The sequence below is a fragment of the Leuciscus leuciscus genome, assembly GCF_965113295.1.
Source record: "Leuciscus leuciscus genome assembly, chromosome: 19".
Classification (NCBI taxonomy): Eukaryota; Metazoa; Chordata; class Actinopteri; order Cypriniformes; family Leuciscidae; genus Leuciscus; species Leuciscus leuciscus.
In genome coordinates, this window is record NC_138743.1 from 8,090,858 (window position 1) to 8,116,614 (window position 25,757).

The 25,757-nt window shown below is 35.9% G+C and overlaps 2 protein-coding genes across 11 annotated transcripts in view; one reads left to right on the forward strand and one right to left on the reverse strand.

Moving 5' to 3' along the window:
- Positions 1–47: 47 nt before the first annotated feature.
- On the reverse strand, positions 48–17,963 carry clic5b (chloride intracellular channel 5b). The gene is made up of 6 exons (XM_082148631.1): positions 17,322–17,963; positions 6,313–6,422; positions 5,833–5,958; positions 5,276–5,382; positions 3,713–3,894; positions 48–2,117 (listed from the first exon to the last, which is right to left on the reverse strand). The coding sequence occupies exons 1-6, from the start codon at positions 17,865–17,867 to the stop codon at positions 1,953–1,955; spliced, it is 1,236 nt and encodes a 411-aa protein (XP_082004757.1). The 5' UTR covers positions 17,868–17,963; the 3' UTR covers positions 48–1,952.
- Positions 17,964–20,776: 2,813 nt separating this feature from the next.
- The window catches only part of mark3b (MAP/microtubule affinity-regulating kinase 3b), a 64,314-nt gene continuing 59,333 nt past the window's right edge, over positions 20,777–25,757 (forward strand). For 2 of the 10 annotated variants that reach the window (XM_082148585.1, XM_082148584.1), the window contains exon 1: positions 20,785–21,667. In XM_082148585.1, the coding sequence (XP_082004711.1) occupies positions 21,617–21,667 (51 nt within the window). In that variant the 5' untranslated portion in view covers positions 20,785–21,616. Of the gene's footprint in view, positions 21,668–22,280; positions 25,025–25,757 lie in introns of those variants that run through there. The other 8 variants (XM_082148579.1, XM_082148582.1, XM_082148586.1 and 5 more) reach the window with 8 other exon arrangements.

Sequence of the window (25,757 nt, forward strand, 5' to 3'; positions counted from 1 at the left end):
CAATTAGCAAAAACGTGTGCGCAGGGAAAAAGAAATAATGCAAGTCAAACTGTGAAAATATTATTTTATTCATAGAGCTTCACTCGGAATAGGCCTCTCTGGCGCCACACTCTCATTTCATATCAAACGCTTGTCCAAACCACACAAGAGCAGGAGCTCCACAAGGACCCATCATGGGCCCTATGATATTCCAGCAGTGCTAAGTGGAGAGGAGGAGACCTGGATGAACGCCCGATCAGATTTCCTTATTCTCCATTTCGGTGGACCGCTGTGTGTCGTGAATCTCCTTTCCACCTCAGCTCGTTAATTTCCCATAAACGGGGTTGTGAATAAATATTTAAGTATGATATATCCAGCGTTGATTGATGTTAAACACTTTGAGATAAGACAACATGAATTGAGAAGACAAAATTATACGAGTTGTGAGGAATAACAGAGGAAAGTCTGAACAACTTGTACTTCACAAAGAAATTACATGAGACAATAAAGAATTGAGAATTTTCTGTAAACCGTTTGCGGAAACTCTTTTAGTGGCTTTCAATGTGTAATAAAAGAGCAGGATATTTAGCTAGAAACGATCATACTGTATTTGCCACACTGTATTTCTTCTAATGAAGGCACATATTAAATTAGATCCTCGTTAAATCATTACTTAAAAACAAATTCATTTAGTGCACATTCAGGAAATTAAAACCTTTGAAACGTACAAAAACTTAGTTAACTTTTAAGTTTATCCTGCAGCTCACATTTGATCTTTGCATGCATTATACACAAATATAATAAAACATAACGGAATGCAATATTGTAAAACCAAAACAAAGTGAACAAGGTTTTTCAACTGTCATGATCCTTGAGTACTGTGACAATGCAGATTAAACAAAAAAAGTAAAAAAGTTTACACTAACATTTAAAAGTTTAGGGTTAGTAAGATTTTTTTTTTTTTTTAAGAAATTAATACTTTCATTCAGCAAGAAATCAATTAAATTTATCAAAAGTAACAGTAAAGACTTTTACATTGTTAAAAAGCATTTATTTTTCTAATAAATTCTACTGAACTTTCCATTCATCAAAGAATCCAGAAAAAATGTATCACTGTTTCCACAAAAATATGAAGCAGCACAACTGTTTTTAACGTTGATAATAATAAGAAATGTTTCTTGAGCAGCAAATCAGCATATTAAAATGATTTCTGAAGTATCGTGTGACACTGAAGACTGGAGTAATTATAGTGAAAATTCTGCTTTGCAATTACAGGAATAAATTATATTTAAAAAATAGAAAAAAGTTCTTATAAATGGTAATAATATTTCACAATATTACTGCTTTTACTGTATTTTTGATCAAATAAATGCAGCCTTTTTTCATTCAAAAAAAATCTTACCAACCTCAAAATTTGGAACGGCAGTGTGTGCATCAAAACTATTTTGGATTACATATTTATATTTCAGATTTTTCTTAAGTTTAAATCTATATGAATGATTATGTTTGGGGCTGTTCTACTAAACATTCCAGCGATCATCTTTGATTCATTCTGATGCAGTGGAACATGTTTTGTCCCATATCTCAAGAATCAGTGCATGATATGATACATAGAATTAAAAAAATAGGAAGAACTGTTGTCTATGCTGAGAGAGAGAACAACAGAAAAACAGTAATGTCCAGTCTCTTTAAATAGAGACAACAGCAAAGTTGCTTAGGATGATGTTTACATGAGCAACAGATCAGTGAGAGCTTGTAAGTATTGGCTGATATTTTGGATTCACATTTGAGTCACTGTACTCAGGCATAATTACTGTATTATCAGAGCACAATGGATGATTGATTATCATTGCCCCGGATGAAAAACTACTAACTTGTAGTTTGGGATCAATAAGTTCGAATTACATGGAAAACATCAACTCTTCCTCAAGAAAATATCCCCAGGTCTGGTTGTGTCGAATTTACTCATCGGTTTACTTGGCTAGCCTCTTAGCCACGTCCTGATACGCCAGCTCGATCTCGCTGTCTGCAGCTCGTGTGTTGATGAACTCCTCTTGAGCTAACGCACTGTTCAGATAACGCCACACTCCTGTCAAATCGCTGGGAATGTCATAGTTACGATATTTCTTGGCAACGACCTGCAGACAAAAACGGATGGAAAAACATGAATGAAAAGAATTCCATTTAAAAAGAAATGTAACCTGCCTTTTATTTGGCTTCTGTGCTGTATCTATACGCTTGTTCACACTAAGACCGATAACTGTAAAGATAACTATAATGATAACAATATCGTTCTGTTTACTCTAAGCACGCGCTGAAGTTTTGTCGTCTGCCGCTTTAAATGCTCATGCACTTTAAAGTCAGGTGGTTCCTGATTGGCTGTCAATGTATTTATCGTTCATTAACTGAATATATATATATATATATATTGAAAGTAATTTCTCGGTGCTGTTATCATTATAGTTGTGGTGTGGACTCTGGCTCTGCTATTTTTTTATATTTAATGATTTTTAGAACTACATCTTTGCCATTATCGTCCTTGGTGTGAACGGGCCTTAAATCTTCATTGTCTGCATTGGCACCACAGCTCAACAGGTCTGCGCATGTACGCTTACCACTAGGCCATCGCTCTTTAAACTTTTAAATGATATACACTCACTGCTGTTTAACAGTTTAGGTGTAAGAAATTCATTATTTTATTCAGCATAAAAAGTGACAGTAAAGATATTTACAATGTTTGAAAAGATTTCTATTTCAAATACATGATGTTCTTTAGGACTTTCTATTCATCAAAGAATACTGAAAAAATTATCATAGTTTCCTTGAAAATATTAAGGAGCACAATAATATCAGCATACTAGAATGATTTCTGAAGGATCATGTGACACTGAAGACTGGAGTAATGATTCCGAAAAATATGGAATGAATTACATTATTTTAAATTGCAATAATATTTCACAATGTTACTGTTTTACTGTCATTTTGATCAAATAAATGCAGCCTTGGTGAGAATAAGAGACTTTTCAAAACATTTATCAAAACAAACATTTCAAAAACCTTTCAAAATCCTAACAATCCCAAACTTTGGAGCAGTAGTGTCTAACTGGATCGGATGAGGGAAAACCTTTCTTTTTAAGAGAGTAACATGCATTATTATAGGAATAGTTCACTTAAAAATGAAAATCCTGTCATATTTACTCACCCTTAAGTTGCTCCAAACCCGTATGAGTTTCTTTCTTCTGCTGAACACAAAAGAAGATATTTTGAAGAATGTTGGTACCAAACAATTGAAGGACCCCATTGACTTCCATAGTATTTTTTTCCTCCTATGGAAGTCAATGGGGTTCATCAACTCTGGATACGGACATTCTTCGGAATATCTTCCTTTGTGTTCAGCAGAAGAAAGGAATTCATACAGGTTTGGAACAACATGAGGGTGAGTAAATATGACAGGATTTTCATTTTTAGGTGAACTATTCCCATTGTTCCTTTATGGGTTTTGTTGATAGCATGGCCCCCTGCTGGTAAATGCCATAACTACACAATATGGCAACAAACAGCATCTTCTCCATGACTATCCTCCACGAGTCCAAATTTCCCCCAAAACTGCCATTGAGATGAATGAGAATGCTAACGGATAGCTCTCTCCGGGTATTGCAGACCTCCTTTGGTTACCCCCCAAAAACTGCAGGCCAACAGCTAGTGACAAGTCCCCTTCAGCGGCTCGGCTCACCTTCACTATGTGGAGCTTTGGCAGCAGGTTGCAGTCTGCCAGAGTCAGATCGTTCCCATCCAGGAACTTGCGGTTGGAGGCCTTCTCCTCCTCCATGCTGTCGGCATCTACCTCATCAGGCAAGGGACTGTTCAGGTAGTCATCCAGCTTCTTGAGTGCCTTTGTCAAGCCCTTCTCCAAAGCTAACAAAACAACACATAACAACCAGTATAACCAGTGGGTTTTTGCACCGTATTTGATTGTGAATGGTAAAATCAGTTTCCAAAAATTCTAAAAGCATAGGGTAACGGGACTAAAGGCGTATTCGACTTTATTCTCTTTTATACCACTAGATGGCACAAAAAAATCTCAAATTTGGCTGATCCTTGCCGCGATCACGGACACCAACGCAAAGTTGATTCTGAGCTAATTTGATCAGATATTTAATGTTTTTTTAATAATTTTGTAGATTTATGTAGCAAATGAGAACGGATAAAATGATTGACCATATTTTGAGACAAAGGTCTTGTTAATGATTTTGAGTTTTGTGCAAGGTAATTAAAGTAACAGTTTATCAATGACTGAAGAATATGTAAAAGTATGTATGGGTGACCATATGTCAATATTAATCTTTTATTTAATTTTTTTATTTTGGTGATATTCTGATTGGTTTGACATTGGAAGCACTTTTTTTCAATGTTATAATATCAATACCAAATATGATATTTAATATTACATACACTACCGTTCGAAAGTTTTGGTAAATTTCTTTTTTTATGTTTTTGAAAAATAAGTATTTTATGCTCACCAAGGCTCCATTAATTATTCAAAAATACAGTAAAACCTGCAATAATGTGAAAAATCATTACAATTTAAAATAAGTGCTTTCTATTTTAATATATTTAAAAAATTTTATTTATTTCATTTCATATTATTATCAATATAGAAAACAGTTATGTTTAATATTTTTGTGGAAACCATTCAGGATTCTTTGATATATAGAAAGTTCTAGAACAGCATTTATTTAAAATATGAATCTTTTGTAACCTTATACAAAATGTCTCACTTTTGATCTATTTAATTCATCTTGCTGAATAGAAGTATTATTTTCCTTTTTTTTAAATTGACTGACCCCAAACATTTGAACGGTAGTGTGAATATAATGGAATATAATATGTGAATATAAATATAATATTCTTATATTTAATATTATACATTTTTTATTATAATTATTAAAATAATATTTTCTTTGGCTGCCAGGTTCCATACGTACGTCGTTTAAATACTGGCAAAACTGCAAATATTTATATCAGTCATCACTGGTTATCGTCTATCAACCACAACAAAAAATAGTTATCATTTCAGCCAAAATGTCTATTTTGGCACATTCCTACTGAAAACGTAGCCAGTCTAAAAAGTGAACACTAGTCATAATTTAATGCTAAAATACGTAGGATGTTTACAGCACTATGGATTCCATATAGAGTTAACCGAATTTAACTTTGCCCTGTTTCAGTGTACTGACCAAAACACAATATATCCATTCATTCATTCAATCAGTTTGATCCAGTTTGACATGCATACCTTCATTCGCATCTGGCTTTGTGTTTTTTATGAAAGCTGAGAACTTTGCAAATATGTCATTCCCAGCTGTGTTTGACTCCCTGTGCCTGGCTGCAAGTTTGGGGTACCTTGGACACAAGGAAAGGTACATAGAAAAACATGTGTCAGTATTCTTTACAGTTCTAGTTCACAGTGGTTTAATGTGATGTTTAATACAATATACAATGCAAAGGGGAAGAAAGAAAATCTTGGAAGTCTAGAGCTGCGGTTCTTAACTGGTGGGTTGTGACCTAAAAATGGGTCGTAGGCCATGAAAAAAATGATAAATAAAATAAATAATATAAAAATAAATGCTAATCAAATTAAATTTGGATAACTTGTCCCATTAAGTGATGCTGTGATGCTAGCTATGCCAATATAAATAGATTTGAATGTTTGATGTTTGTTTACTTTAGTATACAATTTTGGTGCTTTGTTTGACTGTGATTGATGTCCAATGCAAAATGGGTCCTGAAGGAAAACCAGTTGAGAACCACAGGTTTAGAGTTTCTATAGTGTATTTGTAAAAGTGAGCTTACTTCGGTGGTGCCAAAACCTCCTCCAGGAACTCCTCGATCTTGTTAATGTCTGTCTTCACCTCACCGTTATAGGTCAGGAAAGGAGGGTGAGTGCCTGGAGCCAAATTGTGCAAATCAGCTGGTTTCCTGAACAACAACAAAAATTATATATTTGATTCATTTCTTAATTACTCAACCAGCTCTTGCATTGCAGAAAAAATTTAGGTCGATTCTTTTTCATTTTCGTATTTGCAATGAATAAAATTCTGCACTATATTTGACTGATATTGCTCAAATATAATAATACAGTTTTCCTGTCAAAGCTCAAACCAATGTTTAATAATCTAATTTAGATCTTTAATTCACTCTTTCATTTAGATTTAATCTCCAATAGAAATGTCAATTAGCAACATGAACACGTGGCATTTGTTACTGACATTTATTTAATATAATAATGTAGATTTCTTGTCATTAGATATATCAGATGAATAAAGTTGTTACCTCTTGAGGTCGACAGTGGTGACGTTGAAGACGACACCTTTGAGCCAGAGGATCATGAAGAGGCGTTGGGAGAACGGACAGTTTCCGATGCTCTCGCCATCACAACCAGCCTGCAAACACAAAGACACATCTTTACATATACATCACCTCCAGGAATCAGTAAGCCTTCATTTATCTTAATGTAACATGTCTGAGACCAGTCCTCATGTTCGAGAGGGAAGAGACTGGATTGAGAATGATAAAGTCATAGCGCCCCCTGCTGCTGCTTTAATGTTTTGATGGACGTTATGAAAAGAGTTAACCTGAAGGACATTTTCAAGTAAAATAATCGCTTTAAGGTTGTCAGATAAACACTATGGGTAACACTTTACTTAAAGCCTTTATATATAATGCATTATAAAATATTTATAATGCCTTGTAATGCACCTTATAATGCATTGCATGGTCTCATGAATAACTGTAACCACAGTTTACATTATAATTCTTATAATTATAATGAAATACACCTTTAGAAAGTATAATGCATTAAAACACATGACAAACAACCAATTTCAGATGTACCAAGGATTTTGCTAATATTATAATGAATTTTAATTTTGGTTACAATTATTTATGACAATATATAATGAAAGTGAAAGTGACGTGGAGTGACATTATAATGCATTATAACGTACATTATGAATACCTTTATAATGCATTATACATGAAGGCTTTAAAGGAACCGTATGTAAGAAATGTATTTCAATTAATCATAAAATGGCCCTGATATGTCACTAGACATTAAGAAATCATGTTCATTTCAAATACTTATATCACTGACAACAGTAGTCCAGCCAGGATATTGTCATTTAAAAAGTGAAGTTGCAGCCCTCAACTGATGTTGATGTTGTCATGTTGTGTTTTGGCCTGATGCTCCACCCTCCGGCTATCTACCAATCACGAAGTCAGTAGTGTTTCGGCATCCGGGTTGCCAGCTCTGCTCTAGTTACCACAGCTGCAGCTACAAACGTGTCGGATAAAAAATGCCAGCCTATCTGGCAACCTCAAGTCAGGGGGAGGGGGAGGGGATACACCGCTCTACAGTAATTTGAAAGTGATTGCAGTACCAGTTTTGGCCACAATCTTGCATACACTACTTTAAGTAGTGTTTACAATCCATGTTCTGTATTAAAGGTGCAGTAAGCGATTTCTAAAAAACACTGTTGATATTTGAAATCAACCCAAACAAACACACCCCTCCCTTCATTGCGCCGCACCCAAAATGCACAGACATGCAATGCAAGATCTGGGTGTCTGAATAGATGGATGTCTGAAGTGAGGCAAAATAATGCTTCGCAAAAAAATAAAGCAAAGATGATGAAAGAACGACAATGAAGAACAAAAAATGAAGACAGTTCACAAGAGTATTTTGAGGAGATTCCCCCTTCCATGTGTAAAAGTGATTTGAGTACCAAGAAAAGCGCTTTATTAATGTAACAAATTATTATATTATATACAAGCAAGAGTTGGTTGTTAATCGCCAGCAGCAGCGCAGCAGCTCCAGACAAACAATGACACTCAAAACTGTCCTGTTACTATAGCTAACATTACAACAACAGCATATATTTGGTTATGTGAATTATAGCAAAACCAATGTTACTCGCATATGGATTAGAAACAATGCAACCTCAGCGGCCGTTTTCAGGCCTTCCCGCTTAGGCTCTCTCCAGCACTAGAAAGCCTTTCTAATATTAACGCGATCCTAAAGCTCTTGCCTGATCATAACCCTTCTTTTCCCAGTGATTTTTCTCTGAGCTTTTCTCTTTTGTAATGTCTCTCAGCCATTTCTCTTTCTACAGTATTTCTTCAAAACTCCCTCTTGCTCACTCTCTCTCCTGGACACGCCTTGGACACGCCCCCTACTGCTGATTGGCTACAAGTGTGTTGTGGTGCTCAGTCCGATCCACTTTCAACAGCGTTTCTCAGAAATTTAGATTTCTCATAAATCGCTTAATACATGTTAATATATGAATGCCTAAATCTCTGAAAATAAACCAGAGGTTTTCCAATAAGTGCAATGTATTGCAGGTGAGCTGTGTTCTTTATTATGTCTTTCTGATTGTTATTTTCTTTCTTATTAGTTCCTTCTTATTATTATTATGTCGCTCAGTGTTTTGTGATATTATATTGTAAAATGGTACAGATTATACTTGTGGTTTGGTGGGATTTTGCTAAAACCATTAAATTATTAAGGCTAAATAATTCATCCTGATTCATAATTGTGAAGTAAAGGCCTTAACACATTCAGTTACAGGCCAGAGGGATAAAAAAGTACTTAAGTTAATATTGTACTTTTGTTTAACACCTTAGATTGGCAGACCCCTGCAGTACCGCCACTGACCTCACAGAGGTCGCAGTCTCCCTTCTGAAAAACCCTGCCTTAGACTAGACGCCACTAAATTGGGACATGCACCAGGAGCAATTGTGCTTATGCTCATTTTAAAATCCATTTAAATGTGAAATTTTCATTTTATTATTTACTCAAAAATGAGTATTACAATATACAAATCATACAGCTACACTAATTTACCTTATTCAGTGATAAACACTATATTTCCTCATTCTGAAGTGTATAAATTACCCTGGTTTTTTCAATGCGTGACAGTGCATTGAAAAATGTTTTCACGCTGCTACTGTACGTCTCTGCAGTCGAGGAGATCAGGTGTCCCAAAACAGCAGCAACACTAGTACGAGACCAGCTATAGCTTACACTGTGACACAATACCCAGCACAATATGAATTATGCACACTGCATTCATTAACCGCGGTCCTGGTGGTGAGAAGAACATGAGGAGCGTGCTGTCAAATATATAATAGGTACACGGACACCACTAGTGAAAATACTTCTGTTGCATCTTTTCTAATTTAATAGAGTTTGTTTTCATTACAAGGTTCGAGAGGAATCATGAGAGACAATACATTGCATAACACAGTCAGATAAATGAGGCAGATGGTATGTGAAAGGTCAGGACACTTCCAGTTCCACTCATCCGTCCATTCTGGCAAATTCAGAACAGAGAGACGACTGGAAGCAGAACAATGAGCAGCTATGATCTGGAAAGTGCAGAACAATAGGCCGGTTTGCTATAGGACCGGTTGCTCTATTGGGCAGCAGTTCAGGGCTGTAAACAGAACGGGTGTGACTGACTGACAATGCCTTGTGTTCAGTATTTATGCTGTTAAATGCAAAAGATTAGTGCCTGTAAGAGGATTTGTTTGTTTCGAACATTTTCTTTTTTTAATTATTTAAGTTGCTTCATTATGACTGCCATTGGCACATGAGATGCATCCTGCAATTTAATCAAATGACTTTCATCATAACTGAAGCGTGAAGTAATGCTTTGTCAGTGTATGCATATGTTTACTTTCTAATAAGTGGGTTAAGTTACTTTGCAGAGGCTATCTATGATACAAAATGTATTTACTTTTCCCATAATGTTCAGATCTAATAAGCTTGTTGCATTATTTGCAATGATGGACATCACTTTTAAAAACTGTATTTATTTTGTATTTGTGTGCGATGAAAATAAATTGTAGTAATAATGGTTGCAGATCTTATGTCTACCTTTATCTTGTGTTAGGCCCACAATGACAAAAACTAGGAGTTCATGATATATCGGTATCATATTGGTTATTGGACAATATTATTATATTTAATAATAGTTTTATATTTTTATAATCTATTGGTATCAGTCAATATTAAAAAAATCTTGGCCAATTTTGGATATTTAATTCTGCAGGCTTATTTCCTTCATAAATGTATCTTGAATCTTTAAAACACTAATAATGATAATGAATTTAATAAGACTGTTAAATGAAATCTATAGCAAATCCATTTTTCTTACTGTACATTATATATGCCGTGTCACTTTTACCATTTAAAAACGACAGATTTTAGTTTTCAGTGTTTTATTTTTAATTAGTATAAAATGGTTTATTTAGACAAAACAGTATCATTTATTAGCTTATTGATACAGGTCAATTTTTTTATGTCAGTGCATCTCTAACAAAAACATCAGATTGCGAATTATTGAGGGTATATTCTTTTAACACCACCTTTATAAGCAACTGATAATCTATAAACCAATGTGCGAGAACTACAGGCATTCAAACACCACTCTACTTACAACCCTAGTCAAATATGCACGTTACTCTAGAACAACTATTGAGTTACACTGACATCATAAGAGCTTCATAACTTTACTTCTGCATACTCTAATGCTAGATATGTTCCTTACCTTGACAAATAACTCAATATCAGGTTCTTGACCGTCTCCCATTGTAGACACTTTCTTTGACTCAAGTACCTCTTCTGATCGATCACCTACATCCTCCCAGCAGTATTTTGCCAATATTTGGGGTTAAACGTCAACCTTTACCCACGCTCACTTAAATTCAGTTTGTTCAGCTCTTGATGGGCATCCAATGGCACCAGGTGCTGTAATGTCAGCTCGAGCCCAGATGAAAGGTGAATCTAGCTCTCTCCCAAACAGGGATGATGTAAAAGAGAGGGAATAGGTGAGAGGCTTTAGTTGGGGGTGGAGCTTTACTTTGCCCCGCCCCTGCCACAAATAACTCTGATGAGCTTGAGTGACAGATAACCCTAACCAGAACTGTAACTATGATGTTGAGAGATGACCTTGAAACATCTATGGAGATTCACGTTTCTGATTCAGTATTAGTCCATGCACATATATTACATGTAAACACAGACAATTTATGAATTTCTTATCAAAAAGATTAAGCCCTATAAATAAGTTTCTTGTTTAGAGTCTCGGCCACTAAACTCGTTCATGGCCCAGAAACTCAAGAGTAGAGGAATGAGCTGCATGCATTTTTAATGCAGTCGGAGTCACAGGCAGAACGCTGGCAGGCAACGGCAGGTTATATTTGATCATCTTCTGGAGCCCAGGAGAATAAGATTCCCTGTTAAATATTTTATGAGCTGGCTTTGGTTTATACCATGAATTTGCGTTCAAAGTTTTCGGACATGACTGATGTGAACCTGTGAAATGAAGATTACTCATTTGGTTTCTTAAAATATATAATGGCATTCAGGGAGTCAGAGAGGGGGGGCACACATACAGTATAGATATACACTACTATAGTAATGAATGCAACTTTTATGCGCAATTGATTGACGGATAAACTGCTTCAGTGTTGTTAAGTTGAGGATATTATCAGCAAACATTTTGCTTCGTACATTCAGTTTAACAGCATTAAAGGGGGTTTGTTATCGTTCAACTGAACTGTGTATATGCAATTTAAACACAGTATGTTCGTCGTCCATGCACGTCCCTGAATGAGCACGGTTTTATAGCGTATTTAATTCAACAGCTCAGGTAAACTTAATCGTATATCCCATTTCAGGGGTGGCCAAAATTATGATTTAAAATCAGTCAGAGCTAGAAACATATATTCATATTTACTGGCAAAGCTTCATGTTATGCGTAGACTACTTTCTTTGACACCCCCACCCCCCAACATCTTGTTTTGATGTCCTTCAAGCCTTCTTTAGGGGGGTCAGACGCCCCCCCAAAAACCTTAATTCGCACCCTGACTGTGTTTACACTTTTACATGTGGAGTGTATTAACAGAGCAACTTTTCTACAATATTGCAAGTAGCTTTAGTGAAACTGTGACATTTTGAGGTAACACACATACAGTACTGACAAAATGTTCAATCTTGAATGTTCTGAAAGCTGTTTTGGTTAAATATGTTGGCAAATGTCAGTAGTCTCAATAAACTGCATATCGTCCAGTGCAGCACATAGTTACATTTTTATTTTATCATTTGTATTCATATAAGGCCCATATATATATATACAGTGCCTTGTGAAAGTGCCTTGTGAATGTGCCTTGTTTTCACATTTTGTTATGTTGCTGCCTTTTGTCAAACTACTTTAAATTATTTTTTATTTTTTTTGCACATACAGTAAATCTACACTCTATACACCATATTCCATAATCCAATTTCACTTGTAGATGTTACTACACTTCAAGTGGAGTTAACTTGTGGCAAATTCAATTGAATGGGTATGATTTCTAAAGGCACACACCTCTCAATAAAAGGTCTAACACCTGAAAATGCATTTCAGAGCAAAAACCAAGCCATGAGGTCAAAGAAAGCTCAGAGACAGGATTGTGTTGAGACACAGATCTGAGGAAGACTACAAAAAAATCTGCTGCATTAAAGGTTCACAGGTGCATGTATGTGGCCTCCATAAACCTTAGTGGAAGAGGTTTGGGACAACCAGGACTCTTCGAGCTGGCCTTCTGGCCAAACTGAGCAATCAATGGAGAAGAGCCTTGGTTAGAGTGATGACCAAGAACTCTAGATGAGGTCCATGATATGGAGAAACTTACAGAAGGAGAACCATCACTGCAACACTCCACCGATCCGGGATGTATTGCAGAGTGGCCAGACGACTTCGCAAACTTATCGACTAGCTTACAAAATCTTTAACAAATCTTCAATAGTATTTGGATAAAGGGTGAAGATTTCAATTTTCATAGGTAGGGCATATATATATTTACTCCACTAGGTGTCAGTGGTCTAAAATAAATTCATATATATTAGCCTGACAAGCCAGACTCACATCAAGATGTTGGGTCTGGGAACACACCATTGGCAGGGCTCAATCCGAGGGGCGGCATAAACGGTTGTCTTTCAAATTCCCTCTGCACGCATTAGGATAGCGCTACAACCAACCAGAGCGTTTTCCCACCAGCGGAGCTAGTTGATAGATTCAACTTTTGCCGCATCCGGTCTACAAAACTCTGAACACATCTTCCTTTTTTAAGAATGACTTCAGTGCCTTTCTTTGTTCTATTCTCAAAGAAAAGCTTAACTCCAAGTCTTCCAGAGTCGCCGCCAAAGCCGATTCGAAAGACTCATCCTCTTTGTTTTCAAGTAGCAGAGAATTCCAGTAGCACCTCACTGCAGTACACGAGATCCAGGGGGCGGAGTTGGATCCAGATATAAGGGGTGGAGATTGGTAGGTTTAGGGGTGGGTTTAGGGATCAGGGGGTGGAGATGGGTAGGTTTAGGTAAGGTGGGAGGAGTTGGATCTGGATCCAACTCCTCCCCTGCAGTGAGGACCATCTCGGGAATTCACGCGGAGCCGTCGCAACTCTGCCGTCATTATGTTAAGCCAGCCCACCGACTCTATACACGATGTGATTGGCCTGACTAGAGTTTTTTTTTTTTTTCAGCTCGCAAGCCAACGGAGAGTTGCTAGACGACCATGGCTGCAAATTACATTTGCTGCCGCTAGGGTGCGTCTAGATTTCTAGGCTACATATATATAGAACTCGTAACCAAACCAGCACCTGTGGATCCAACTATCATCACTGTTGTCACTTATCCTCAGGTTTTGGAATTTTACATTTAAGTGTACTGTAAGTTTCTCTGTATAAATATGTCAGATAAATGTCTACTTAGTGTTGAAAAGTGAATAGAAACAACACACTACAACTGCTGTGTCTGTAAAGATAATGACCCAATCACATGGTACCATTTATTAAAATGATCCTGCTAAAAGGTCTTTTCTAAATGTCATTATATTATGCTTTTACATCTTATTAAGGGCCCTGGATGTTGAATCTGAATTGAATTTGGACATTATTAACATCATTAAAAACATCATCACAGGAATGTGTGAGCTAAAAGAGGAAAGATGTTTTGGAATGTTATTATTATAGTCGACTTAACAGTCCCCTCTACTGGAAGAAATTACTATATTCATGCTACAGTGTAGGATGCAGTTGTTAGTGGTTTTCCTCCTTTTTGAAATATAATGTCTATATATATATATGAATGACTAATCATAGCAACTAACAATGCTTGCTTCAGTGTTGTTGTAAATTAAACCTGACGCAGGAAAGACTACAGTGGCTTTAACATACAGTAAATTCCCAGTAAAATATATTTTGTTAAAAACGTTTTGATGTAGAAGCAAATGGATTTAATTAACTAGTAAATCAAATGTGACCCTGGATCACAAAACCAGTCACAAGTAGCACGGGTATATTTGTGGCAATAGCCAATAATACATTGTTCGATAAATTGTTTTTTCTTTTATGCCAAAAATCATTAGGATATTAAGTAAAGATCATGTTCCATGAAGATATTTAGTAAATTTCCTACCGTAAATATATAAAACATTTATTTTTGTGAGTGAATGCAGCACAATCACGAACATAAATGAACAACTTTAAGGCGATTTTCTCAATGTTTTTGCACCCTCAGATTCCAGATTATCTCGGCCAAATATTGTCCTATCCTAACAACCCATACATCAATGGAAAGTGTATTTATTCAGCTTTCAGGGGATGTATAAATCTCAATGTCAAAAAATTGACCCATGTGACTGGTTTTGTCGTCCAGGGTCACAAATGCCCTATAACCACAGGTTACATCACTGATGATGTGTCCGAGTGCATTATAAGATCACCTTTCACCTTAGATGAGTTGGAATATGAATTAAATAATGTCAGTGATTCAGAGGAACTCCAACATGAGTCTCTTTTTTCATGGCTCAGTTCCCAACAGGTTCAGTGTAATCACTGCAGTGAATAATTAACTTCTGCATGGTGCACATTTGGCTGAGCCAAAGTCCTTTAAGAGTTTTAAAATATGTTTCTTAAATGTTCAAGGTCACACTTGAGGAATTGTTTACCGCCTGATAAACATTGTTTAATCAAAGTTGCAATTGTGTAGTCTGCTATATATCTTATTATCACATTGCTGCTGCTTCACATTTAAAAAATGGCCACTAATTTCACTAAATCTTTTGGTTTTTATATGAACAGAGTTAAGGCCCATTCACACCAAGAATGATAACTATAACAATAACTATATTAGCGTCCAAACCAGCGGATGTTATCGTTCTGTTCATTACAAGTGCTCGCTGCAGTTTTGTTGACTGCCGCTTTAAATGCTTGAACTCTGCTATTCTTTCATATTTATAAGGGTTTTTAGAGCTATATCTTTATTGTTATTGTGATCGTTATCATCCTTGGTGTGAACAGGCCTTTAAAATGGTTTCAGCGATACTCAGGAAACAATACAATACTGATACAGCTGTATCCTTTTTAATAGTAGGAGTTAAAACAAATATACTGTAGATATAATGTAAATGTAAGAAGTAAATGTAATTTTTCTAATATGTAAATATTGAATCTAATCTGTAACCACCAACATCTGTATGATTTAGTACAGGTGGCAATGTCAATTCCAGTCATTTTCATCTGCCTTCAGCAAGTCATAGCACAGCCAATAAGATTAAAATCATAACCAAGGCCAATATTTACAAGACAAATGCTCTTATGGATTTTTGTTTGCAATCATTTATGTGAGTTCTCTTTCAGGATTTATAACGAAAGCAGTCTGATGTTATGTCAATCAACAACAACTTACACTCCTTTATTCCTTGTTTTTTTATGACGGCCATAAAATAGTTATGTAATATTTGAATTGTTCCTAAGGGTTTCTTCAGGACAGCACCTTTATCACGCTATGTTCATTGGTGCATCCATATCAGTGTATCTTATTTTCAATTATGAACCAGTTCAAATAAAATTTGTCTTGATGCCATAATTGTTAATGGCATCAAACATGAACATGAGCCTGAATCACAGATTCTCATTCGGCTGAGTGACCGTGTTCACAGACTAAAGTGTTCCTCAGGTCATGAGTTCATCCTGGTATCCATGACTGTACGGATCCCCAAGTTAATGATTATTCATATTGCCTGTCACAGTGAACCTTCCAAAGGAAAATGAATGGCGATGCAATCAGTTTAGGATGTCTATCTTCTGACATACACAGGCTGTGAGCAAGCACAGAAACTTTTGAAAGCTCCTTTGAAGTTAATGATCAAGAGGAAAATAGTACCCGAATGAATCATACCAATCTTTTCTGTAAATTTAACATTGATTTTTATCAACCGAATCATTAACTACCTGCTTGAGATATTTACATCCATTACACTTCTAACAGCATTTCAGTCAGCCTGATTTTCTTTTGCATCCTTTAATGTCAAAACTGTTTTTCATTTAGATAATAAGACAGTATGAATTCATAATCCCAAGAACAAACACTAAAAAAAAAATGTTCATGATTTTTTATCACATTTTTTCTTTTGTCAAATCAACTTAGATAATTGATGTGGTTCAGATAAAAAAATAAAAAAATTGTTAACAGTTTCTGTTGTTTAAACCAATCTCCTTCATTGTATTAACTTATTTGTTTTATTTAAATTAAATCATTTTTTTAAGGCAACCAGGATACTTAATTTTTTCAAGTTAAACCAACACTTTACAGTAAAGCACTGTTTTGAGGGTTTCCCAAATGAGGTTTGAGAGATTGTGGTTGAAATGACAATGCAAAAAACAATTTTAAAGACAAGTGAATTTTTTATTTTTTATTATTAATATATAATGTGTTATTACTATGATAATTATTAATATTTTAATTTGTAATTTGTTTTAAAAATACAAATTTTGTGTAGTTATATATATAAATTTTATTTATATACATTATACATTAAATATAGAAAGAAATTGTAATTTCCTGTATTCAATTTTACTTCAATTATTATACGCTAATGTTATATGTTTAATAAATTGTTTCTGAGTTTATACAGTATACTAAAATTGAATGTGTAATGCATTACTAAAAGATATAACAACAATTTAGGTGAAACGGGTTCAGCATAAAAACTGCTGATCCAGTGAACAAAGGTTTGACATTCATTTTGTCTTCACATGTCTTCAATGGTCAAAGGTATAAGCAGAAATATGACAAACTACATCACTATCACAAACCACACCCAACTGACCTTTAGACTCTGAAATGTAGTAAGGCCAACTTTAATACTTTCTTTAAAGATAAACAAAATAAATGTCCTGTTATTTTTTGCAGTTGTCATAAATGCAGCCCCAAATAAACCAACAACAGCCCTTACCTTGACGAAAAGCGCAATCCCAGGCTGGCTCGGGTCGGGATCCTCAGTGGTCTCCTGCTGCACTGCGCTGTTCTCCACAGTCTTCAGGCTGTAGTCCACCACCTCCTCCGGTTCTGGAGATTCGTCTTCCGGGAGACTGTAAGCCATGAGCAGGTCTTCGTGGACCAGTGAGTGCTCTTCGTGGACCAGTGAGGGCTCATCATAGCAAGGGTCTCCAATTCCCTCTAAAGATGAAGACCTTCCGGACCCGTATCCGTCTCCATTCTGCAGAGACGCCACCATCAGCTCGCTTTCGATCTGCTCTCCTCGTTCACTGGAGGGTGAAAGCTGGGCTTCTTCTTCTTCTTCTTCAGTTGAGACTCTCGTGTTCATGTAGTCTGGAGAGGGTTGATTGACCGAGCTGTAGATCGGTTCCTCACGCGCACCTTGATTCTCATATTTCGGCTCTGTGTTAGTACTGTTTATGTCGACATACGGCTTCTCGTAGATGTTTTCGACCCTCTCGTCGATTTGTTCATATATGTTTTCTTGGAGGTTCGTGGCCATGATTAAAGCTCGTCCAGAACTTTGGAGAAGTGCGAGGACGTCTGGAGAAGTTGCTCACCTGTTGCAGCGGAAGATGACAGATCACTTATAAATGAACTTTGGTCGATGACTGTCATAAAATGTGAGCAGTAGTAAATAAGTGACTCCCCCCTAGGTCTTCATATTCTCTTGAGAAAAAGTTGGCTTTTTTCTTCTTCATTGCATAGCCTATTTGCTATTTTTATTTAATTTATGTGTATAAGTTAGCCTACAAATCATACTGGCCACACCCTAAACGTTAGGTATGACACAAAATATAATTCAGTAGAAATAAAAATAAAAAAAAGATTAAAAAAAAAGTGGTGTATTAGGCTATGTGATATTAAAGAAATATGTAATTTAATAAACCAAAAAGAATGTCTGAATCTCAAGGGTTGCTTTTCGTTTTCTAAGGTTTTGCTTTAAACTTCACCTTTATCACGCATAACTGATGTGTTAGCGTATCACACAAGTAATTCTCTGTTATGAGTCATTTCCGAGCGAAGTCCAGGGAATAAGCTTATGTTTAAACACAGATGCGTTCATCCTCCATGTTCTGCTTCAAACAAAGCCAGTCTTACCTGTTTTAACGCAGTTTGCGTGTGTATTGTGTTTCATTCTCCCTGATTGTATTTATTTGCTAAACAACAAAACCAAAAGCCATCAAAACTTTTGACCGTCTGGAAGCAGCCGTTTCCACAAGCCTCTCCAAACATTAGGATTTCCTACACATACACGCTTAGCTAGGCTATATATTTATTATTTGATTAATTATTATAAGGCCCACTAGAAAGTATTTGAGGGCATTTCTGTAAAAAAAAAATATATATATATAGAAATGAATTCCTTTTCCTAGCCGTCATTAAATACAACTTCAACGGGAAATGCTCAATTATGATCACTAGGTGGCAGTGAGTGATCAGGAATAGAAAGAAAATCTAACACAGTTATAGGTTACCAATCCATCAGGTAAGATGATGTTAATTGCATTTTAAAGATGCTGGGGAAATATCCAAGAGGCTTTTTTAAGTTATAAATTGATTTTATTAAATGTGTATTTTATATGTAGCCTATACTTTGACATTTGGATAATTTGAGAATTATTGAGTAATACATTACCTTTTTTTCATTTTGTATGTTTGGACATTGTTTATAGGCTATAATAAAAAAATAAAAAAAATATTTCATCAGGGAAATTCTGACAAAACCTCTGAACCCTCATGATTTATTATCCATATTACCTTTTCGCCATTAAAGGGATAGTTCACCCCAAAATGAAAATTCTGTCATCCTTTACTCGCCCTCAAGTTGTTCCAAACCTGTATGAATTTCTTTCTTCTGCTGAACACACACACACACAAAGATATTTTGAAGAATATGGGTAACCAAATAGTTGATGGGCTCCATTGACTTCCATAGTATGAAAAAAAAAAAAAAAAAGTTTGGTTACTGACATTCTTCAAAATATCTTCTTTTGTGTTCAACAAAAGAAAGAAATTCATACAGGCTGCACAACTTGAGAGTGAGTAAATTATGACAAAATTTTCATTTTTGAGTGAACTATCCCTTTAAATCTTGCATACCATCATATCAGCCAAGTAGTGACACCTTGGATACAGTATTAAGTGTGAGTGTTTGAGATTTGCATCTCAATTTTGCATGGAGTACCTTTTCTGTGATCATGAGACAGAATTCTCTTAACTTTTATTGGATACACAGAGACCTGAAAGTGGTCACATTAACCTTCACTGTACAAATCTGTTTACTGTCTAGTCGGTTTAGTTTCTTTCTGTGTAATTCAGGTGATGTGGCCACACAGGAAGTGCACAGATAAATGTGCGGCTCATCCTCTCTCATGTCAGAAAACACAAAACACAGCAAAATAGCCGTTGTGGGGATGTCATGTGTCTGCGTTTGTGTGCAGGCACAATCTTCCATGCAGCATGAGAGTTTTTCCCTTTAAAAATCCCATTTAAGCATTAGAAGCTCGTTCAAAGAAACCTCAGTCAAAAAAGACAAACCAAAACACTTTAATATAGTTATAATGAGTACATGACCACACTGGATGGATGGATGGATGGATGGATGGATGGATGGATAGATACTAAAAATGCACTATAACTTAAATGGTTGTAATTCAAGAATGCTTTGGAATATAGACCTAAATTTGGTCTTGTTTTAAAAAAGACACTCAGATTATTGCTGAAGCACTACAAAAAAATTAAAGTTATGGAAGTTTAAACTTACTGTAAATCGAATTTACTTTACTAAATATTGTTTTTACAAAATTACTATAAAATCTAAGCCATATGTCTAACCAAGTTGTGTTCCAAATTTGAAGTTGACATCACAAAAATGTAAGTTCCTGTGAGATTTTGTTTAGATGCTGTACCAAAAAAAAGCCACCGGGTTTCACCCACATTCCATTAAATTATTATTACTATTATTATTTATTTATTTTTAATCTTTTTTTGATGGTTCTCCTGTAACAAAAATACATTTCTGTCCAAATATCACTTCTATCACACAGTATGGAACCTTGAGACTCAGACCTTTCCGACAATAAGTGTTTTGTCAATATTAGAAAAGGTTTTGCTTTTGATCATAAAGTAGTTAGAATAAATATTGTAATATGAAACCTGACACCACCCACTAGGGGAGGAGTCTGCAAAAATAATTTAGAGTACCGTTTCCATGGTAACACGACGTCCAATTTCAAAACGGTTTTCTGTAAAATATGTGATATGAAAAAGGCGATCAATAAAAATAGCACCAAGCGTCCTGCTAGCTATATTTCGAAATATAATTGGAAATAATGTAAACATCACAAGAAAGTACTATTATATAGTGATTTCATATTTATTTACCATAGATTTACATTATACTCAGATATACTATGACACATGTTCAAAAACTTGGCAAAACATTCTCTGACATTTTCTACACTATTATAAGTGTTTTCCACATGCTCTGGTCACAAATATCTGAATGAAGGATCTGAGCATGGACCATTGAGGTACCACTGAGTTATTTAGCCGGGGTTTTGTGCGACAGGTACATTTTTCTCCTTAGTAATCACCCCAGCAACAACTAACAGCTCCGCGCCGGCCAATGAGCTTGTGCAGCCGCCTCTGTCCTCACTTCCTCCGGCTGCGCTCGCTGGGTTTGGCTTGGCACCATCAGCCAGCACGCAGCCATCTTGGACTGAGCTCTATCTGGACTGGCAAACCCACACTTCGGGATGGGAGGAATTTAATCAGCTGGATTGATTTAGAGCAGATTGTCTGGAGCCAAAGGACGAGACTGCGCATTCGGAAAGCTTACATCAAGACCCAGAACCGGTTTTAAGCGGACGCCCCCCTCCCCTTTTCCTTGTCTAAACGCTGTGTGCAGTTTCTGAGGGGCCTGTGAACTGTTTGTGCTTGAGTTTACAATAGGCACTTTTTCAAAGTTTTCTAAAGTAATACAGTGCAGCATATTGGTTATGACCTGTTGGTTGCCAGATCTTCGCGGAGAGTTGCTCCTTTGTGTCACCGGTGACCTGTTGTGCCGTTATGCGTCTGGATAAATGATTGCATTAATCTGGATCTTTTATTTGTGCTGGGATTTGGTCTTGATGTCGATCGAATCCATGATCTTCATCAGCTGGTGCCCGGCAGCTGTCCACCCTGCAAACTGAAGGTTGCTGTGATCAGACAGACTTGGACTGCAAGAGATAAAGACACATTAAAATGTCAGCTAGAACACCACTGCCTACTGTCAATGAGAGAGATACAGAAAACGTGAGTATGAAAAGCCCTATTAATTCCTCTGAGGTTCGCTGGGATTGCTTTGTATTTCACAGCCTTTATTTGATTGGTTGCAAATTCCTATTCACTTTTAAACTTTAAAGCGTGCATACTAGCGCTGCATATGTTGATGAAACTATCAGCAGGGTTGTGATCGTGTTTCCTACAGTTGTGACATTATCTAAAGTTATGGATCTCATGTTTTTACATCGCTCCATAGTAGGGTGACCACCATCAAACAAACCAAAAGTTTGTGTGGGACATGTTACCAACACTAAAACATAACCTGAAACATAATGTCTATCTCTAACTTAATAAAAACATTTGTAGTCTGCCTTTCAGCTGATAAAAATGATTTGTTCTTTAGTCCCTTCCAGAAAACACCATTACATCACAATGTAACATAACATGTCTTTATTTTACATGTCATTTAAATTCAGCATCACTGAGCCCAAAGGCAGCAGGCATCATGCAGATAACTATTTTTGAAACAGTTCTGACGAAGTCCAGCTAAAATCCAACAAAATAAACAATGAACAAATAAAATATAAAACAACATGAAATTAGGTAATTGACAGTCTTATATATTAAGAATATATTAAACCAAAAACTCATTTTTTTTTTTTTTAGAAAGGATGTGAATTAAAACAACCACAGCAGGCAACAAGTTGATCAATTCTGTTAAATTAAATTATTTTATTTTATTAATTATTAAGTTATTTAACAATTAAGTTCATTTTAATTGACCGAATCATCATTTGTTTTCTGACAAGGGAACACATGGAACGAATCACCGGTCCACATTTTGATTGACAGCCGTCACAACCTACTAGTGACCGTGTTTACTCCTTTCTTTTCAACCATTAGATAGGGTTTAAAAAACGGCTGTTGTTTTAGCGCTTTTAAATATAGGTGAAAAACTACGCCGCAAAAATAATAAATAACACGCTTTCTTAAAAAGGCAAAAGAATGCATGCACGTTTTCTTAATATGATAACTAAAAAGTAAAAACCAAAAGAGTGATGAAAATGCGGGACATTTTCTCAATATGCGACTTGCGGGACAAGGGGTGAAAATGCTGTGCGGTACAACGCAAAGCGGGACGGGTGGTCAGGTCCATATGGTCAGGTCACCCTACTCCATAGGCAAGTAGTCTGATCCGTCGGTGTGACACAGTTTAAGAATAAACACCGGTGTGATTCTCACGCGCAGTTTCACTCCGCAAAAAAACTCAGTCACTCTCATGTCATGCGACTTCCTGTTACAATATTTCTGACACACTGATGCAGACTAACAATGTTTCCCCTAGAGTGATACAGTGTAGCGGAATTTCTGCGGGAGTTATAGTTACACACTGTATTTCCATAAAAATAGACCTCTGTAGCGAAAATATTGTTACAATGTCTCAGCGTTAATATTGTAACGATATTTTCAATACAGCGGTGATGTGTAACAATGTTTCAACTCCACTGTAAACTTTTCTACTACCCTGATACAGTAACAATATTTCTACTATGTAACAGTATTTCCACTACAATTTAACTGAGTAACAATCAATAATTGTTTTCTGCTCCAATGATATTTAACAATATTTTCAATACATCATAACAGTGTTTCCACTACACACTGAGATAATGTAACATTGTTTTCTGCTGCATATTGATATAGTGTGGCTGTATTTCTGCTAGAGTGATAGTTACACTGTATTTTCCACTACAGTGATACAATATTTCCGCTAGATGTACAATGTAACAGTGTGTCTTATAATGTGGAACACTTTTTTTGCTCCTGTGTAAACATATTAATAATTACTGTGATACAGTGTAACATTTCCACTACAATTGTAACATTTCCACTATTTTACAAAGTAACAGTCAACAGTTGTTTTCTGTTATAATGATATTTTACAATATTCCCAATACATCACAACAGTGTTTCCACTACACTGATAGAATGAAACATTGTTTTCTTCTGCATATTGATACAGTGTGGCAGTATTTCTGTTAGAGTAATATCGTTGCACTGTATTTTCCACTACAGTGATGCAAATGACCACTACAGATGTACAATTTACCAGTTTTCATAGTGTGAAACACTGTTTTGCTCCTGTGTAACCGTTTTAACTACTGTGATACAATGTAACACCATTTTTGCTACAATGTAACAGTATTTCCACTACAATTGTTACATGTAACAGTATTTGTAACCATGTTTCCATTACAATGATACAATGTAAAAAAAAATATATAATTCTGCTACATGTTGATTAGTGTTCTGCTAGAGTGATATTGTTACACTGTATTTTAGTTGTTCTTTGTAACAATTTTTACAGTGTAACAGTGTTTCCTGTGACATGAAACAATTTTTCCGCTCTAGTGTAAAAAAAAATTCCAATACAGTGTAACAGTATTTCCACTACTACAATTTTACAGAGTAGCAATATTTCAACCATGATGATAAGTATTTCCAATCCAGCATAACAGTGTTTCCATTGCACTGACACAATGTAACATTTCTCTGCTACAGTTGTGTTCCACACAGCATGTCACATGCACTGGATGAAACTGGCATGTTTTTTTTTTTTTAAGTTTAAAGAGAATTCTTATTCCTCAGGTTTAATTTTGTAAGAAATATGTGAATGTATAAGTGTGCACTGGTGATCTGACCAGTCACCTTTAAGTTTTTGCTTTAACTGTAACTTTTTGCAGCTCACGTAGATAGTCCTGTGTAATATAAAAGTACAACTATTCCATGTTAGCAATCAATTAATAGGAGGTCGTACACATTGCATGCATGATAAGAATACAAGAAATGTTGCTTCAGTAGTTTTATATAAAATATATAAATATATATTTGGTAGTGCAGTGTTTAAATTGCATCCATAATATAAAAAAAAAACTGAAAGTAAAAGCACTTTGTTTTTAAAGCACTTTGAGTTACAGTGTCTATAAAAAGCGCTGTATAAATGAAGTTTATTGTGCTGGAGATGGAGCTTGAGCTCTTGTGCGTCATTGGGTAGAAAAGGGACACACATATAAGCAAGGAGACCTTACCTGCCTTTATTATCCAGTCTCACCACTGGTTGTCCTTGAGTGACGACTGTTCCCTTCTTTGGTGCCCAGAGAGTTAAAGAGTGTGAGAGAGAGAAGACTCAGATCATCTGCACCCGTCGGACCTCTGACGACAAGTGTCGGAAATGTTTTCATGCTCCTCTGAGCATCGGTTTGTGCCAGACGATCAATGAGCTGTCAGCATCACAAAAACAGACCGATTGTCAGTTTTGATGCCATTCAGATCGCCAATGCTAGAATGAAGGGCTCCCACTCAGTCAAGAGGCACCGCATAACTATAGTAAGTGCTAATTACTCATTTTAATTAGGCTGATTAAATTTAGGATAGGAGGAAAAGGCTATCAGTAATGAGTCTTTTGTAATGTGCGAAGCCATTCAGAGTCAGAGAGGAAGCAGATTTGTTGACACGGGAAGGTTTTAATGCATAAGTTGTGAGGATTTAGAGTATATTTGGGAAATGTTTATTCAGAACTACAGCGAGTATTGTGATTGGCTCTTTAAAAGGGGCAAAAACCGACTGATTGCATTGTAACACCTTGGTTGCATCAGATATTGACTGAAGCTGTTTTGATACATTTAAAGTGAAACTATGTTGAGATCTTATCAGCGACAATAATGTTTTTATGGGTTGCTTGGATGTTGCGATAGAGAAATATTACTCTGTGCTCTAGAATGTCCTAGATAAGCACATTTGTCCTAGAGGGAGAATTTAGGACACCGTCTTTTTAAGGATCTGTCCTGGTCCTAAAAAATGATTTTAAATGGTTTTGCTCTGCAAACTTCAGTTAATAAAGTTTCAGACTTTACCCGCTGTTTAGATGGCAAAATGTATCCTTATTTCATCTAATCAAGTTAACCAGTTTCTATTTAATGTTGTTCATCAAATGAGTCTGCCGTGTTCAGTTACAAACAATATGTGCTATCTTACTCAAAGCTTATGAATCATAAATTACAATGTGGCACAATGCTCTCATAATACAATTTAAAATATGCTTTGTAGAGCTTATTTCTTA

Coding starts and splice junctions, on each gene's coding strand:
- clic5b (XM_082148631.1), bottom strand. CDS start 17,867: ATGGCCACGAACCTCCAAGAAAACATATATGAACAAATCGACGAGAGG. Junction 5,959..6,312: donor ACCACTGTCGACCTCAAGAG/GTAACAACTTTA, acceptor GTTGTTGTTCAG/GAAACCAGCTGATTTGCACA. Junction 3,895..5,275: donor AAAGCCAGATGCGAATGAAG/GTATGCATGTCA, acceptor TTGTTTTGTTAG/CTTTGGAGAAGGGCTTGACA.